This window comes from Pteropus alecto, unplaced genomic scaffold (genome assembly GCF_000325575.1).
Source record: "Pteropus alecto unplaced genomic scaffold, ASM32557v1 scaffold45, whole genome shotgun sequence".
NCBI lineage: Eukaryota > Metazoa > Chordata > Mammalia > Chiroptera > Pteropodidae > Pteropus > Pteropus alecto.
Genome location: NW_006442491.1, coordinates 2358336 through 2377559, shown reverse-complemented (window position 1 = coordinate 2377559; position 19224 = coordinate 2358336). Strand labels below are relative to the sequence as shown.

The window sequence follows — 19224 nt, the reverse complement described above, 5'->3', positions numbered from 1 at the left end:
GCTGCTTTTAATATTCTTTCTTTGTATTTAACCTTTGGCATTTTAATTATGATGTGTCTTGGTGTGGGCCTCTTTGGATCCCTGATTTTTGGAATTCTCTGAGCTTCCTGGGGTCTTATGTCCTTTTCCTTCACCAGATTAGGGAAGTTTTCCATCATTATTTCTTCAAACAGCTTCAACATCTTGATTTTCTTCAGTTACACTGATCAGACGGATATTTGGACCCTTAATAGTATCCCATATGCTCCTTATTTTTCTAGTCTTGGCATCTTATCTCTTGCCATTCTGCTTATGTGTCCTTGGCTTTCCTGGTGTCAAGATGGGGCATTTGATACTTTTCTTTGTTCATTTTGTTTATTCCTTTGTTTATTCCATTTAATATACTTCTCATCTCAGATAATGTGTTCTTCACTTCTGACTGGTTGCCTTTTATAATTTCTGTTTCCATTTTTGTTTTTTATCTCTTTGCTGAATTTATCTACACTTCCCAAAAGTTCATTGAACATCTTTATAACCAATGTTTTGAACTCTGCATCTGTTAGATTACTTAACTCCATTAAATCTGGATCTCTGTTCTGTTCTCTCATATGGTTTCTGCTTCTTTGTCTTCCCATTTTGGCTGCCTTTTCATGTCTGTTTCTATGTACTAATAAGCAAAGCTCCTAAGTGTCCTGGTCTTATTAGTGTAGATTTATGAAGTAGGTTTCCAGTGGCACAGTCTTGAGGGGTTCAGCTGTAGGCCAAACTTAGCCCAAGCCTCTATCCCTCCGGGACTACCTGTTAAGATTTAGCAAGCAATCCACAGATGCTGTGCTTAGAGTTGCCTCAAAAAGCCACACCAGAAACCGAGGCCAGTTGCCTCCAGTGTGAGTCTAGGCACTGCTTGGCAAGGAGTACCTGACTTGCTGAGGATATACCTGGATGTGGCTTGGGTGGGGCTGTGAGTTCGGGGAGTGGATGTTTCAAGAAATTCTCTGGGCAGAGTGACCTCTGTTATCCAGTTTGATGACATCATGGCTATGGCAGCATTGTGTCCTGCACACTGGTATGGGAGAGGGCTCAATAGGGAACAATGAATTCCGCAGGCACTTCTGTACAGAGGAAGTCTCACCTTGGCTCTCACTCCAACAATATCTCCCTATAAGTCCCTTGTGCCCCCTGCACACAGCCAAATTTGGCATTGGTGCTCAAAGCAAGCAGGTCCATCACCAGGAAAATCCACTTGCGGATGCGGCCCCTTTAAGAGTCTTTTGCCACTGCCACTGCCGCACCCTCTGTCTCACTCGGCTGCTCGAGACTGGGCAGCCCCACGTCCTCTCCCCATCCTACCCTCTGCCATTACAGGGTGATTTCTTGGACTTCTCTCTAGTTGTATGGCTTATTCATTGACCAAAACTTTGATTTGGTCGCCAGAGAGAAGAACAGAGCCTCTATCATCTACGTCATTTATTTTATCCTCCCCCAGAATAATTTCTTTAGCTATGTCATCCAGTTCATTCTCTTCGGCTGTATCTAATTTGCTAGTACACTTATTGAGGTTTTTCTTTAATACTTCAATTGTTATTTTTTTCTAGAACTTCAAATCTATTTAGTCATTTGATAAAGTTTCTTGTTTTCTGCAAACATTTTCAAGCTTGTCTTTTGTTTCTTTAAACATGTTTAAAGGTATTCATACTAAAGTCTTAATTGTATAACTAAAGTCCCTGTAAGGCTTTCTTGCTTCTTCTGATTTGTATGCCCAGAAAAGTTTTCAGTTATAAATTCCTAAGTGGAAGAAAGAGTGACCTCAAATTACTATACCCAGCTAAACTGCTATTCACATGTAAAAGCAAAAGGAAAACATTCCCTTTCATATAAGGACTCAGGGAATAAAGCTTCCAAGACACCTTTTTGAAAATACCTACGTGATGACAAAACAAGGCTAACCAAGAAGTCAATCAAAAAAAAATATTTTAGGAATGTGGACACCAGGAGTAATGAATCTATCTAAATACAGAATCAAGACTAAACAACTGTACAGTAGGATTCCAAAACAGACTGCAAATAATGATTAATTTGTAATATAAATTTACAATATAATGAAATTAGCACGAGTGAAGAGGATAAAGAAACTATAAGGCTGCTAATTTCTTGTATTTCATTACAAGAAATAAACAAGTGCTATCTAAAATAACAACATGTAGCTTAAAGGTGACTCCAACACCTCAATGTTATTATAATAGTTTTATTATAGACAAATCTTTTAGCAATATTTCTTGTGGTAAAACAGTGTTTATTTGAATTTCAACAATTCCTTCAAATTTGTTTTCTTCTGTTAAATTTAATAAAATTCACAACTCTTCATTAAAATATATTAAAGATCCACTATGAATTAAAGATTAGATTGTCATAAAGTTATTCTGTCAGTCCCCCGCCCTTACCCCTGGCACTTCTATATACCTACCTTTGCCCCTACCTTGACCTCAGTCAACTCTGTCTGGTTTCACCTTTTTCTGCCTTTGTCTGCCTGCCTGCCTGTCCATTTATACCTGCCTGGCAAATTCTGCCTGTCCATTTATATTTGCCTGGCAAATTCTATGTCTGCCTTTCTGTCTGCAACTACCCACCTACCCACCTATCCATCTACACTTCATTTCAGTCTCTGCCAGCTGGCCTTTCTGTACCATTTCCTTTCTGCCAATATCTTATCTGCCTATCTAGCTAGCCAGGCCAGCAGCCATGTATACACATATAGAAATACCTAAAGTGATGCTCTTCCAGCATTAAAAGTGGTTATTTAGATGGTAGTGATTTGAGTGATTATCTTTTACTTTCTCCTTTATACATATATAGATAGATAGATAGATAGATAGATAGATAGTGTTTATCTAATGAACATTCATTTGTTTTAATAAAAATAAAGCTGTTCTTTAAAACAAAATCAACAACAAACAAAACCTAATGAACAAACACCCTTTATAACAGTGCTCTGAACTTTTCAGATCGTAACCTAAGTGAGACTTTTTATAGAAAGATATATGTACAGTATATACATAAATAAATCAGAAGTTTCATAAAGAAATATTAATCTTTACAAAATACACTGTAAAATGTTTTGGTCTGTTCTATTTTACTACATTCCATCATTTAAAAAAAATACTGGTTTTGACCCAATTTGATTTCAACAAATGGATATAACAGGTAGTCTGAAAAACACCAGTAGAAGACAAGTTTCCAGTGGAACTACTCAAGACCAGAATTGCCCTACCTGAAGCATTTACCAGTGCTAGCCTGCCTGCTAAGCACAGTGGTAAATTGAGGCTGCCCTGAGCCTTGCCAAACCTCATCTTCCTTCAGTTACTATCTATTTCCATTACCTTGAACTAACTGGACCATCTAGTCCAAGGTGACTTACACTGCTAGCCCCTGCTATGAGCCTCCCTGCCTCCAGTGGCACCTCATCAGTATTTATTCCCACATCACACGCGTGGACATCTGATCTCCTGCTGTATCACACTGTTCTCTTGTACATACACACATCTCCCTGCTGACAATTGCACTTCCTGAATGCACATTTTACATTTTAATAGCCTTTAGGCTTAAATAGTCTTTAAACATTTTAATTTAAAATTGAAAAATAAATTATTATGGAAGAAGTCTGTCTTCCATAAAAGAAAAATCATCATTGACCAAGAGAGGGCAATAGAACACAGTGTTAAAAGCCATACCTTTTCCCAAATGTCTCTATTTCAGTATTTTAACAATGCATAATACTCATATTTTAAATTATATATATGTATTTTTTAAATAAGATTTGATTAAGACTAATTATGAAATGTAAATAAAATGTTTTTGAGCTTCAGGGCACAAAGATGTCTTTTAACTTCAGTCATATGTAGTCTGCAGTTACTTCAATGGCTCAAGCTACTTCAAATCTGAATTTAGATTGGATTTAGGATGTAGATTGAATTTAGAATTCACAGCACACTATCGCCAGAGGTGGAATGCCAATAATGGGTACAAATTATGTGTATGATAAATGAATAATTACACTATAAAGGTAAAACCACATCAACTTAGTTAGTATCACTTGCACAAAAGCTTTGTCAATGATATCTAGTCTCATTTTAGGAATTTGCATCCAACAGTTTAAAATATAGAGTTTAAAACAAACTTTGACCTATAATCCAAATCCAACCTGCCACTTGATTTTTGTAAATAAAGTTTTATGAGAACACAGTCATGCTTATTACATACTGTCTATGCTACTTTTGCACTGCAAAAGCAGAGGTGAGTAGCTGCAACAGAGCCTAGGTGATCAACAAAGCCTAAAATATTTACTATCTGGCCCTTTGCTATATAGAGTATACTGAACTCTGCCTCTATCATATGCCCTCTAAGATCTTGACTATTTCAATTCAAATTAAAGCATTACCATCCATGTGTGCAACAAGCATCACTATGGCAATATTAATGGAGGACATAGAGTACATTTTTAAATCATGGACTATTATAATAAAAGAATGTTCTGGCAGCATGATATCTACAGTGCAGATTAGAAAGGGATGACAAAGAAGGTGTGGGGCTCCAAGGAACATGATGCTAACTATGGTCAAAGGAAATGGAGATAAAGGTAGTGAGAAAGCCTCCTGCATGACTTGGCCAGTGATGGCTCACAGGAGAAGAAGGAGACAAGGAGCCCAGGAGGGTACATATATAGAGCAGTCAAATATGTGGTGCAGTCAAATATGTGGTGACAGAAAGAAATCTAACTATGGACGGTGAACACACAATGTAACAAGTATATGCCTTACTGTTGAATTGTACACCTGAGACTTACTGGACTTCGTTAATCAATGTCACCATAAAAAAAAAATTAATTAAAAAGAAAATAATGTGAACATACTAGTTAAGTTAAAATAAATAAATAAATAAATAAATAATGAACAAACAAACAAGCAAGCAAGCAAGCAAGCAGTCAGTCACATCAGAAGGAGAAGTTGGATGCTAGGGAAGAAAATAAGCTAAACTTTGGCCTTGTGATCATAAAGATAACATAGGAAAGTCAGATGAGATCACAAGTGGGCATTTTAAAAGGCAAGTATGGAATTAAAAAGCAAAGTCTGGACAAAAGGCTTGATTGGAAGTCATATGCCACAATGGTTGCTGGCGCTGGAAAAGCAGTTGAAGGCTTCAAGGAAGAGAGTGTGGAGTTACAGAAGAAAATGCTCAAGTCGAGAATCTTGGTCGACTCCTACAATTTGGGGTAAAACAAAGACTGGGGCCAAGAAATGAGACAGAGAAGACATAGGGAGCCAGGAGAACCAAGGCAGTGCTGGGCCACAGAATCAGAAAAAAATATTTTATAAGAGAAATTTTAATTACAGATTAAACAAAATTTTAAGTAAACACTTTTTAGTCATTAAAATACAAAATGCAGTAAAACTTCTAGATTGTTATGAATTATGCTGGGACTTTGATTCTTGCTTGATTTTCCTTTAACAGAAGTCTCCAAAGTGGGTTGATCATCCACTATCTGGAAATCTTGCCTCTCCATAAAAACTCTTCATAGTACATATGCACTGCTCAGGATGCATATAGGATCTGCCTCTTCTCCTCACCAATAATTGCTCTCTGCCACTCAAGGGCCTCGGCCTCTATCCTGGTGCATGGACTAAACACTATTTCCCAAACATAAACACATGCCCAAAAAAGAGCCATAATCTCTGTCTTCTAGGTAGCAGTATCAAGACACAGGTAGCCAATGGCTCCACCCCACATTATAGAGCTGTTGCCATCTCAACTACACTGAGGGTTCTGCTTCCTCTGTCAGATGGCTATAGCTCAGAGCTTCTCCACAGCAGCACTAGTGACATTTTGGGCAGGACTGTTCTTTGTAGGGTGGGAGTGGGGTAGCTATCCTGTGCTTATAAGATATTTAACAACATGCCTGGCTGCAACCCACTAGATGCCAGTTGCATTGTCCCCGACCCCAGTTGTGAGAACCAAAAATGTCTGCAGACATGGTCAAATGTCCTCTGGGGAGCAGAATCATACCTGATTATTGCTCATGGCTGCTAATTGTTACCCCAGCCTCTGATCTCTTCTGTCTTCTTCCCTTGCTTGCACCCTGTTTTCTTATTTGCACTTCTGCTCTTCTCAATGCTTTTTCACTCACCACAGGTTCCACCATAGGTCTGTTATTTCAATGTCTTAACCTTGGCTCGTTTCTTTCTTTTCATTTACCCACCTTTTTTTTCCTCATGCCATAAGTACTTCTATCATATGTGGATGCTATAGGTCTTTGTAGGGCAAGTACGACTGTTTGCAGAGAGCTCCAGCTCATTAGACAGCTCCCTAAGGCCCTGGGAATGATACCAGCCTTGGGCTCTTCTTTGTTATGTGTATCTGCTGATGCATATGCAGGAATGGCTTTCATCCTAACTACCTCTAGATTTAAAATTTGTTATGGAACCGAGGTATTTTTGGGATGATTTTGCTCAAACATAAAATTTTCCCTCCAATAGGAATTTTACAAAAGCACAATTTAAAAATTCACAAAAGAAACAAAATCACAACACCCCACATGACAAATTAAAAGCAAGATTAGAGGGGTCATTATTCAGTCCTATAATTCAGCCCAACTCATCAATAGTATTACCTGGAGTAGTATGAGCAAAAGAACAAGAACAAAAATCTTCAATTTCATGAACTTATAAAACACACACACACTAACCTGACGAAATACTTCATTCACAAAATTGACATAACCGCGCGTCGACAAGAGGATCCGCTGCACCATTTCATACACAGTTCTGTGCTCTTCTTCAATGCTACAAAGGCTAGAGCTGCTGAGTCTCCGGTCGGACAAGGTGCTGCTGTTAGAATGGTTTTTATCTGCCTCTACAGGCCCGCCACCCTCCAGCTCCGGCACTCTCTCTTGTGATGTACCACCGCCAACAGTCTGGAAGAAAGTCATTACCACAAAGGAGTGATCCTTTTTGACACTCGAGAACACCTAGCAAAACTGAAGACTTGTTTTAAAGAACTCTGGTTCCCACTAACTTGACAGCTAGCTGGAACCCAGTGCTGCTTGAAGCACATGGGGCTCCAGGACCTGAACTTACCAAGTTTCCAATTCACCAACTAACCCCTCCCTGACTCAGTTACTTTAACAGGAAAACTATTAAATTATTACAAGGAGAGAGTCTGTGAAATTTTATCAACCTAAAATATGTATTTATATTTATAAAATCACAGAATATATTAATGTGTGAATAAATTTATATTATCATCACCTTTGGTCTCTACACTTCAGTACTTACTCCACAGTTGCAGAGATTTGAAAATTAAGTGGAAATTTTGAAGCCACAATGTTGGGAAGCATCATCTGATATATAAGACTAAGTGACGCCTTGCTGGAGGAGTGTCAAGAACTTCAAAGGGTATAAGAATCTTGATCTGAGTTTTATATTCAGAATCTCAGATCAAGCTTAACTAAAATATTTATAAAACTTTAAATATTTAGAAGACTTTAAGAGCACAAAGAAATAAAATAATCCACACAATGAGTCACAGTTTAACACTGGTTTCTGCTCTCCTTTCCCCAAAGAATTAAATGTTTCCTCCAAACATGTATAATTTCTCTTCATCTTTGTAAATTCCACTATTATTCTTTTAAGTGCCAAAATATATAACCCAAATACCACTAAAATTCTACCCACCGTGAGTATTTTTTTACAGGAGTGATAAGAGTAGTACAAAATAGTAATTTCAGTAACTACCAAGGACAGGTTGAAAGCAAAACTGATATCAAAGTAGTAATCTCTAGGAGAAATTAATGGAAGATTATATTTATAATTATTTTTTCTCTTCATGCCTTAGCTATTAAGCCTATGTGGCTTATCAAAGGCACTGTCACACTGCGAGATGAGCTACCCTATAGAAATTATATCACCTTTTGATGAATCAACTATCTTCTATAGAAAGATTAAATTTCACTCATTGTTAAAAATATATGTTTTATTTTAATCTGTAAAGCATGGAGGTTGGAGTAAGGCTAATTCTTTTGCAGCTCAATGACCTGTAACTTTTTGATAAATAACTTTCATTTTCCCGACAGGCCTAAAACGGAAAGAAAAAACATATACATACATATATACGTAGCAAATTAAAAAGGCCACAAATTCTTTGACACTCCTCTGTAGAAAGGTGAAGTCATGTCCCCTCCCTTTGATCCACATGGACTCTGTGACTGTGTTAACCAGCAGAATAGAGTGGAAGAGACCTGTGCTAGTTTCAGGCTCAGGCCCAAGAGGTTGACAAATCATTACTTCTTGGAGCCCTGAGCAGACAGAAAAGAAGTCCAACTACCCGGAGAGACACTACATGCAAGGAGAGGCCCAGCTGAGGCCAGCCTTCCAACTGCACCCACTGAAGTAACAGGAATATGTACCAAGTTACCTTGGACCTTCCAGACCAACCAGCTGCCAGCTAAAGACCTCAATGAATGCCACATGAAGCATAAGAACTGCCCCCGAATCCTGTCCAAATTCCTGATTCAAAAAATGAAATATTTAGTATGATAAAACGGTTGTTGTTTTAAGCCACTAAGTTTTGAGGTCATTAGATAACTAATTAGGTAACACAGCAACTTGATAACTAAAATAATGTGCATAAAGAATTATGTTTAAAGTCATCCAGTCATTTAAAAAATGAGCTCTGTTATGAGCTCTGTTATCCAAATAGAACATAATAGTAGCATAGATGGATTTCTCATCATGCCATAAATTGAAAATGACAGCTTACTCTCAATGACATGAGGGTTAGGGGTGCTGACCCACATGGAATTGAAAATCTGCATATAACTTAAGTCAACCATCCAAATGCAGATTCCCAACTGTGGATAGAAAATATATTTCTCCTGATAAAATGATGCTTTTCTTAGCCTCTTCTAGTCCACACTCCCTTCATGAAGGCTGCTTTCCAAAAATATGTACATGTTTCTATAGACATTTATAATTACAGTAAATGATGAGAGTGAAAACAAACTGATAATCCAAATCTATTCATTTCTTGTTTCTTTTATGAAGATTAACAGCAAGAAGATGAAAAAGATAACACAGAGAGAGGTCCATTCTCGTTCCCCACTACAATTAAGCTGGAGTTCTCAACTATTTATTTAGTATTTTTTAGTATTTGCCAGGGCTCAAGAAATTACATGATACAGGCTACCACTTAATCCTTCCCCCAACCTTTCCTACCATCACGGCTTCCTCTCATCCTACAGCTCACACTGAGACTTGTTTATTCTAAAGGTCAGGCCCAATTAAGACAACCACAAATCAGGTGTGAAAAGAGAGGATGCAACTACTATTCTGTTGGTGTTACCTGATGCCACCCACTCAATTTCCCTGTCATGATTCAACTGCTTGGTTGGGGGCATACATTTGCCTTGGGAGGGCTTAAGAAGACAGAGAGTACTAGGGTGGTAATCAACAAATGAGTTTGTACAATATACTAACTCCCATAGGGCTGTCAATTTGTGATATTCACTTTTTCTAGCTGTTCACCCCATAAAATACAACAATTTCAGAAAACATACGGCCCACGAATCATTATTAAAGGGCTAGTCCAGAATTAGTAAAAGTGGTACTTCAATAATGTAATTAAAGAATTATCATACAAATAAATGTGATCAACTGTCTTACAATTTCAAACTTTCTTTCTCATTCCCTAATGGACTCCTTTGGGTTCTAATGTTTAATTAATGTGCATATAGAACTGGTAAAAAAAAAAAAAATTGCTGCTTAAATTTTAAAATCACCACTCTGCTTTCTCTAATGCATGTTGAAGCACTACTACTACCTCATACAGAAATGAATTACTAAGGAATAAATAATTCTTCACAGAAAACATTTTCAGCTGAAATGATGAACAAAGACTGTTCAGGTTTAAAAGAGGAGTTGATTGTCATTGCCAACATACCATGGGATGTATGGGATGTACTTTCATTCTACCATGAATGATGCTACTGAATAAGAAAATTTGTTAAGCCAGACTCTCCAAGTGTAAAAGTTAGCTAAGTCTAGAAAATGTACTAATTCCTTTTTTTCCTGGCAAAAAATACTATCAAAGGTATTAGTTCTAGATCAAGAAGAAGTAAGTTCACTTTGGAAAAATAACACACACACACAAAAACTGTCACACATGACTTTTAACACAGTAATAGTGGCCAAAGTGTGAACTCTATTTGGAAGCAGCACTGACAATATTGTTTTAAAGGGCTTTTACAAGAGCAGTATATTCTTTGAAGAGATTCTGGATCACCTGACTTAGGCAGGGATGTTCACTTTACATGGGTAAAATTAAATTTTAAATTCCAAATGAAAACTTTCAGGAGACAAATGCAAATATATGTGCTTTTATTCCTGCACCTCCATTTCCAAAATTTAATATTCAATTGCTTTTTCTCATGTACAATGTAAACAAATGCAGAACACAGTAGACACATATGAGATGAGGTCTGAACCACAGCTGTAAGGCAGAGAGGGGAATACAGGAGACAACTGGTCAGCTGAATAATGAGCCCCAAAAGATGTCCATGCTCCAATCTCTGGAAACTTTGAATGTTACCTTACATGTCAAAAAGGACTTAGCAGATATGGTTAAATAAAAGATGCTGCAATGGGGAGATTATCCTGGATTTTCTGGGTGGTCCCAGTGTAATCACAAGCAGGAAGATGAGACACAGAGAAGGCGATGTAAAGATGGAAACAGAGGGAGAAAAGGTGATGTGATGAAGGGTCACGAGCCAAGAAATGCAGGAAGCCTCTAGAAGTTGGACAAGGCAAGAAAACGGATTCTGTTTGTGGTAATTTGCTATATTAGCAATAGGAAACTAATATAAAAATTTATTGTGAGGTATAATAAAAGTCCCTACAGTGGAAATGACCATTTCTAGGTGCATCCATCTGCAAGGAATAGTAGCACTGGGCACAGATGGCTGTCTGCCCAGCATTCATTCCTCTTCTCTCACAGAATCCCAGGGCTCTGTGTGCCTCTTCCCAAGAAGCCCACATGACTCACAAAGGTGACCCTATCCACAGTACCAGGGGAGTGTTCCAAATAGTAAGAGTCTATCATGCCCCTTCCCCTGGGCAGTTCACACACTCAGCTTTAAGCCAATCAGTGCCTTGTTATGGTTCTAGGAGTAGGCAGGTAATCTAAGCTGTTGTACTCAGACAAAAGGGCAGGGCTTTGTATTTCTGGGTTATCTCTGAACATGAACAAGGAATGCAGTGCCCCATCTTCCAATCATCAGGAAAGCTGAAGACAAACCTGCCAGCGGGAAAAGGGCAAAATAGAAAAGAAAAAACCACAGAGAATCATAGAGAGAGCAAGCCTCCATGAGTGAACCATGAGTAACCCCACTGTCAGCTAGCCTCCCCATTAGCTTTAATCATGAGATTAAAATATTTCTTTTTATGTTTAACTCAGTTTGAGCTCTGGTGTCTTTTTTCTTTTAGGATGATAAGAACTATCCTAATTGATTGAGTTGTTCAGACTCCTATGACACTAAAAAAAGCTAGATAATAAGAGTAGATGACTTACAAGTATGAAGAGTCAACAAGGGGAAAAAATTATAAACTTGAAGCTGTGGTTAATCTGCTATTCTTGCTATTTATCATCATCCAGGTGAGGAATTTACTTTCAATAAATATAGGTGATGGTTTTTCGAGATTTTGAAACCAGGTAGGAAAGAAGTTACATTTTTTAAATACTGTTTTGAATTGCTGAAAAATCACATAGATGCAATGTAAAATTTATCAAAGAGTGTAACTGAGTTTCTTATATATAATTTGATACAAATTTTGGTCTACCTAATGATTTTTAGCTTTTGTCTACCTGATTGGTGAATAAAGTTCTCTTGTCACAGCTCAGAATGAACTGTTTCCCTGACTGCTGGTAAAATCCAGGGGCATTTTTATTTCCTCTTCTGTGAACTTCTCTTTCATCTCCTTTGTCCATTTTTCAATTGGACTATTTGTCTTATCAATTTGTATTTTAATAAATAGTAGAGATATGAGCTCTATTAACAGCCATGATGTTACAAATGCTTTTTCACAGTCTATTCTTGGGTGTGGCTTTATGCTCTTTTGAAACATAAATCTTTTTCTATTTTTTCAAATAAAGTTGAACCTCATTTCCTCTATGGCTTGTGGGTCTTATCTGTACCTAAGACGGCCTACCACTTGCCAAATTTATACATTCCCTTAGATTTTCTCCCAAAGTCTTTATCATTTTGTTTTTATAGTTGGACCTCAAATCAATTTTGACCTTAAATCAATCTGACATTAGTTTATGTATGTAATATGAAGCAAGAATGAGAAAGTGAGACACGCAGACATGTTCTTTCAGCTTCAGGGCTGTAGGTTAGATTAGATATTCAATGCTAGTCTCAATCTTATTCCTCTGAAGGAACTTCTTATTTGTCTGGAAGTCTGTATAGTTTTTAATCCTTGAAAGTCGAATGTCTGTTTAGGTTTGTATTTGTGTAGCTAATTCTTCCTGGGACTCAAAAGCCTTTCAGTCTAAGGCATTACTTCTTTTTGCTCAGTCTGGAAGTTTTCTTTTTATTAGTTCAATTATTACTTCTCATTCTTCTCTACTTCTGACCTCAAAATATTTGCAAGGGAGGTCTGGATCTGTCCTGAGGTTTTATTTATTGTCATGGGATATTTCTTCAGAAAATAAATTTTGTTCTCAGCAGTGATTGTTACCATTTCGGCTTACCTACTAAGTTTTTATACGAAGAAATTTAAGATATTTTTAAAACTTCCTATCAGCAAGTCTTTTGTTGTTCTTGTTGTAATTGTATCTCTCTCAACTTCTTTGAAAATAAGTTTCTCCACTTCTTCTGTCAGATTTTGTCAATAGGGCCACATGCTCTGAATCTCGGTTTGGTGCTCCTCCAACAAGGCATCAATTACCCCTCAGTTGTGTGCAACTTTCGCAGTTCAGGCCTAGGTCACACTGCTGGGAACTCCAGGGTATCAGCAAACCTGCACTAAGTGGATCACACTTCCTATCCCTATTCTTGTAGACAACAAAAAAAGCTCACAAAACCATGACCTTTCCATAAAGTGGCTGCTCTCTGACTTTCACAAGTGGTCCTGCTCTACCCAGCATAAAGTCCCCTAAGCAATTCAACCAGCTTTGAAAACCCCATTTGTAACTGACCACAGCCAGCAAGAAACAGATGGCCCATACAAGAAGAGGTCTTCACCTAAGGCCTAGGGAGAGGCAGCCTTCTTTCTCCTCTAGGGATCCCATCTTGGCTCAACCACCCTGAAATCCTGAGTGCTGATCCACCTCTTCCCCTGAGTTTCCAGAGGGCAGTTGGCAGTCTTATAGGTCCTCTTCATGGCCAACCTGCATCATTCCTGAGGGCCTTCCAGGTGCTGGGGACTGATGAAAGCAAGACAGGCCCTGGTCTTATTGCTCAGAGGTTACTAGTACCAGAGTGAAGGAGAGAAAACGAGAGAAAACCAGAAGTATACACAGAACAGTCATCTCAGAATGCTTCCCTCATCCCCAAGACTGCCTTGTTATGACAATTCCAATAGAGCACAGCAAGTGCTTCTAAGTCACAGCTTCTTACGAAACCTCAGCATTACAGAGTGAGCCAATAAAATCAAGTCCTTATAACACAAACAACCTGTAAAACCCAATAAACCCAATAACCCAAATATAAGTTAGTGTGTGTTATTACATAAGTATGAAGAGATAAAGATGATGAATGACATACCTGCATGATTTTAGGCAATACATCAACTCCATTTTTAGTGTTTTGTGTTGTAGTTAAATACTTTTTTTCCAAAAAGAAAGTTACAATCCACTTAATAAAAACAACACGAGCTGCCATGAATGGAATTTTTGTACTGTAAATGTTTTCATTGTCTCGAGTTGTAGTAATATACACTGGCTTTGGTCTTAAATGGGGGATGTCTGGGAACAAAAAGAACAATGATTAGGTTAGTGAATCCTGACATTATGTAACCCCTACAAATGTTTCAGTTTTCAAGTAAATAGACATATTTGGTTGTCTGAAAAGCAACTATAATTAAAAAACTATAATTAAAGAACCAGAAATGATTAAAAATGTCATTTTTTGGTAAACTCGTTTCTGATTCTGCCTTGCAATTTGACAAGACAGGGAGGTGGTGGTTGTTATGGTAACATACAGCTGTGGTACATGGCTGTGGAAAAAGTAAACTAATAACTCTTTTTAACAAATCTGAGAAATTACATGAAATTATAATAGCGAAAAATATTTTCATATATAACTAATTTAAATTTATTTTATGATTGGAACAAATGTAAAACTATGTATAGACATTTTTTCCATCATATAAGGTATTTTAACATCCAACATTACACTGATCAAATCAACTGAACTTTAGTTTTATACCCTTTTCCCTTTGGATGAATCCAAAGAAACAGAATCAGTATAATCTACTTTATGTCTGTAAGAATTCAGAGAGTCATGTTTCATTTCTGAGGTAAGTACACCACCATTTCCAAAGAATTAATTAGAAGTCCATTTCTCCTTCTTTAAATTCCATAATCAATATGAAAATTAAATTTGAGATACTACTTGCTGTAAGTCCAACTCTACTCCTAATTTTTGTACACCTGGAAGTACATGGATGAGGTAGAAAAATTCTTAGCAAATAACTTTAGTCTCAAAATATTAACAATATACTTACTATGTTTTCTATAATGAATACAAACTACTTATAAAATCAGAAACAAAATGTGAAAAAAATACCCACGGAGCTAACAAAATACATAGCCCAGTACCCTTAGAGTCAGGATTTCTACACTGTTCAAAATGTACCAGGCTCCAGCTATTTTCTCCTTGCCTGAGTGTCTGTGTGCATATATAATAAACACCTACAAACAAATGAATTAATTCGCATTCCTCAGATGAATTAATGACTGTTATCTTTTCCCCTTCAAAATTGTTCTTAATTATTCAATTTCACCTACTTTAAAATAATAGGCAGAGGAAAACCTGCCTCACCTCCACCATTCTAAGGGATGCTTCTGGTTGTCCAAATGTCTGCTGCTCCATAAGCAGACGTAAGTAGTCCCTTCCAGATGAAAGATCCAGTAAAAAAGAAAGGGCATACTGTGGGAAGTTGTGTGGTCTGGGCTGACATGCCTAGACACTAAGCAAGGTCTGGGGTCAGCACACCCCGCCTCCAGCAAGAGAAGATGTAAACAAATGCAAGCTTTTTCTACATTGAAGTATTTTAAATATAATTACACCAAAAAAAATCATGATTCATTTCAAATGATTTCTTAGTATAGAGCCACAGTTCCCCTGTATTGCTGTGAGTAGGTACATCTTAGTCTGAGTAGTTAAAGTCATTTATTAGGAAACTTTCAAACTCTTAAAATAAAGTTACCACTAAATATAAGAATAACATGGCCATTTCACCTAAAAATAATCAAAGGTCACTTTGAAAGACACTGTACAGCTTCCCTGTGGACGTCCTCTATACATGGCTTAATCAGTACTTACCAAGTACAGGTTTGTAGATGTTTGTTAACTTAGTAAATGATGGAAATAAATGAGGAAGATAATACTTTCGAAACAACGTAAAAAGAAATTTAAAACCAGTATCTTGATTCTCCTGATTCTTCCATTCCAAGCTTGCAGCCTTTGGATAATATGTGAAAAAAGAACATATGTATATTTACATTTCAAATTAATGTATACTAAACTGAAATGCTTTATATTATTAAAATTTTTATCCCAACTTAAAAACTTGACAAATACTGATAATTATGTAATGAAATCATATTTTAAAACTCAAAAAATAACAAGAATGAATATTTCAAAACAAAATAGTAACTATGTTAAAAACAGCATTTTTATTATTAAAAAAATCACCCAACAATATCATTTCTTTTTAAACTTGCTCTACTACATGATGCCCATATTTTTTTCCACATGTTCTTTATGATGATTTAACATTCCTGTGCCCTTAAAACATCTAGTCAGGTATAATCAGGTGCTTTTTTTTTTTTTTTAACTCTAAAAAGACCCTTTACAATAAACAGGAACTAAGGAAACAACCCCTTGCAAAGATTTCATCCAATGTTACCAATATGCAATATCAATATCAAAAGGCAAAGCTACGGAATCTTGGAAAAAGAATTCTCCTGATTAAAAGCAATCCACAGGCTAGAATAAACCAGCCCTACCAGTCTAGCTATACCTGTCAGTGGCTCTTAATACTTGTTAGACCATAGATCTCTCTAGAGCAGAGCTTCTCAAATTCCTTCATGATGCAGCCCACTTAGAAAATGATATTTGTGCAGCGTCTGAGGTAAAGGGATGAGAGGCTTTGGCTGCCCAGGGGCAAAGGAGTTCAGTATCTGTAACCTGTTAGAAGTTCTCTGGGGTGAGCCGAGGCAAAACTCTGCTCTGAAGACTCAATCCAGTAGAGAGAAGGGAGAGAAGGAGAAGGGGATAAATGTGAACATACCATTCTGCACACAATTTAGGGGCTCACAGTCCGCATAAAACCTCTACCCATATCAATGCATCCTTCCTCTAATGGGATCCTGGGGATTTCGTGACTCATTCAAGGTCACACAGCTTATTAGTAACACATATAGAATGAAAACCCATCTCCCAACATATCCAGGTTCGAGATACTCTATGCTGATCTAGGACATAAAGAATGCCCTGGCACTTCTGAATAAATAAGAGCTCGAGATGCAGGTAGAATGGGACAGCAGAGCTAAACGCGGAGCTTCTAGACAATGACCAAATACCCCAATTGGAATCCTTGTGTTCCTGGTGCTGACTAAAGAGAACAGGGGAGTGGAGAGCTGACAAGATCACCCAGCAGGACAGAGTAGTCAGAAAGGACAACCAAAGACTGAATTGTGAAGGACAGCAGAGAGAAACCATCTCCCAAAGTAAATGGGAAAAAAGTAAAAGGAAGGAAGGAAGTCAGAAGAAAATATCAGGAGAGGAATCTCATGAAGGAGGGACAGACACTCTCAAATCATCTGAAAGACTGGGTATGACACAAACTTAAGAGTGCCCTTCCTCTGGACTTGACCACAAGAACCCCTTCATGGTTTTGGACCTCTGTCTTATCAATGACAGAGCAGAGGCAAGTAACAGAGAGTGTCAAGGAACGTTAGGTAAGGAAGTGGACTTGGCAGAGATTATTACGTCAACAAACTTGATTGTGAATGGAAGGACAGAAAATGGACTATACCCAGGAGGAACTCAGAGAGAGAAAAGTGTTCACTGAGGAAAAAATACTCAGTAGCTTTTTTTGAATCACATTCATGCTCAGAAATATAGACCAAGGGACATAAATAACCAATTGAAACCATAAACTAATGTTTTTTTTCTGTATTCAGGTGAAAAATATAAGAGGAAGGAGTATGTGACATAAAGCAGGTACATGAAATAATTACATATGCTTTCATTCAAATCTCCCTACCTGCTCTGCCTACTCCTAACCCACCCATTCAGCCTCTGGGCCTGCCTCCTCCTTCATCCTGTCTTGCTAGCACAGAGATCACAGAGCTCCTGAAATTCTTTTGAATTCCTAAGTGATAAGAACATTAGGAGCATCATTTGTCCTATTGAGGTGACTCTGAATGGGCTCCTGGATGACTTGTGGATGGAGGCTGGTCATCAGAAAGACCAAACCATGATCGGAACTTGGAATTTTCAGCCCCATCCCCACCCCGTTTCTCTAGAAAGGGGAAAAGGGCTGGAAATGGAGTTACTGACTGATCATACCTGTGAGAGGAAGTCTCCATAAAATCCCAATAGTAGGGGTTTTAGGGAGCTTCCAGGTAGGTGAACACATCGATTAACTGGGAGGGTAATGCACCTCAGCTCCATAAGAACAGAAGCTCCTGTGCTTGGAACTTTCCCAGACCTTGTCCTATGTATCTCTTATTCTGGCTATTCTGTATCCTTTATTATATTTTTTAATAAACTGGTAAACATGAGTAAATGCTTCCCTGAGTTCAGGGAGCTGCTCTAGCAAATAAATATGAGGAGGGGTTTGTGGGAACCTATGATTTTGGGGGTAACCTAGAGACCTACTATGTACAGTTAGCATCTGAATGGGATGGAAACAGTCTTATGGGGCTGAGATCTTAACATGTGGGATTGTATGCTATCTCCAGGTAGATAGTTTCAGAATTGAGATAAACTGTAAGACACCCAGCTGTTGTGGCAGAGAATTGCTTGTTACAGGGAAATAACCTGCACATTTGGTGACCATAAGTGTCATAAGTGAGTGTTCTGTGTGAATGTAGAAATAATATGAGAGCAAAGGAGACACACAGATGGAGAACTAGATTTTTCACTTTACATACATACTCACACAAAAGTGTATGTACCTGATCTTTGACGAAGTGACCTGGCACATACTCTATGTTTAGTTAAATATCACATAAAATCACCCCAAAGAAAAAGAAAAAATGCAAAATGTGAACAAACAGGAAGAGACAATGTTTTCTCTTCCCTACTCAGAATAAGACGATCACTGAATTATCTATGATTTGCTCTTACCTGAATGACCATATATTTCAACAGTATTTGAAGAAAAAAGCATGTTTGGTCCTCAGCGATCTTTTCCCCCGATATGGCTGGCAGGAGTGGACTGATTTCTTCTGGATATATCTTTGCTGCAGAGTGAAAAATAATGAGAGCTCTTTCACTAAAGTAAAATTTTAAACAAGATTTTTTTAAATGGCCTCTATTAAAATACATCTATCCATCCATTAGACCTGCTCACACGGACCAAGCAAGTATGCATGAAGGTCTTACAAACATGATAACAGATGCCCATAAAGCCACCTTTTCCACTGGACCATTATTTTCCCTTTCAAATTCTGCTTTTGTCAGCCTAAGGTCAAATACCTGTCATTTGTCAATTAAGTAATATGCAGTTATAAATTAATGGCCCTAATTGGCAAGTTCCTTGAAAATTCATAGGACACAGTGGCTGCCATTAATAGTCCCATGAGGCCACTATTATCCTTCCATGAATGCTGCATGAAAATACTCAGCTGGCAAAAAGGGCTTGGGTGAGCTGATGAATGCCTACTTAAGAAACAATAAAGTCGGAGACAACAAACAGTAGTTTTGGATAGTGGATTTAAATCTCATTAACAGCCAAAAAACAC

At 37.6% G+C, this 19224-nt stretch overlaps 1 protein-coding gene across 1 annotated transcript in view; it reads right to left on the bottom strand.

The window, feature by feature from the left end:
• RALGAPA2 (Ral GTPase activating protein catalytic alpha subunit 2) overlaps positions 1-19224 on the bottom strand; it is a 292479-nt gene that overhangs the window by 213194 nt on the left and 60061 nt on the right. The window contains exons 7-10 of the mRNA XM_015596875.2: positions 18608-18723; positions 15572-15710; positions 13790-13989; positions 6716-6943 (exon numbers count right to left, since the gene is read on the bottom strand). Coding sequence (XP_015452361.1) covers positions 6716-6943; positions 13790-13989; positions 15572-15710; positions 18608-18723 — 683 coding nt within the window. The remainder of the gene's footprint in view (positions 1-6715; positions 6944-13789; positions 13990-15571; positions 15711-18607; positions 18724-19224) is intronic.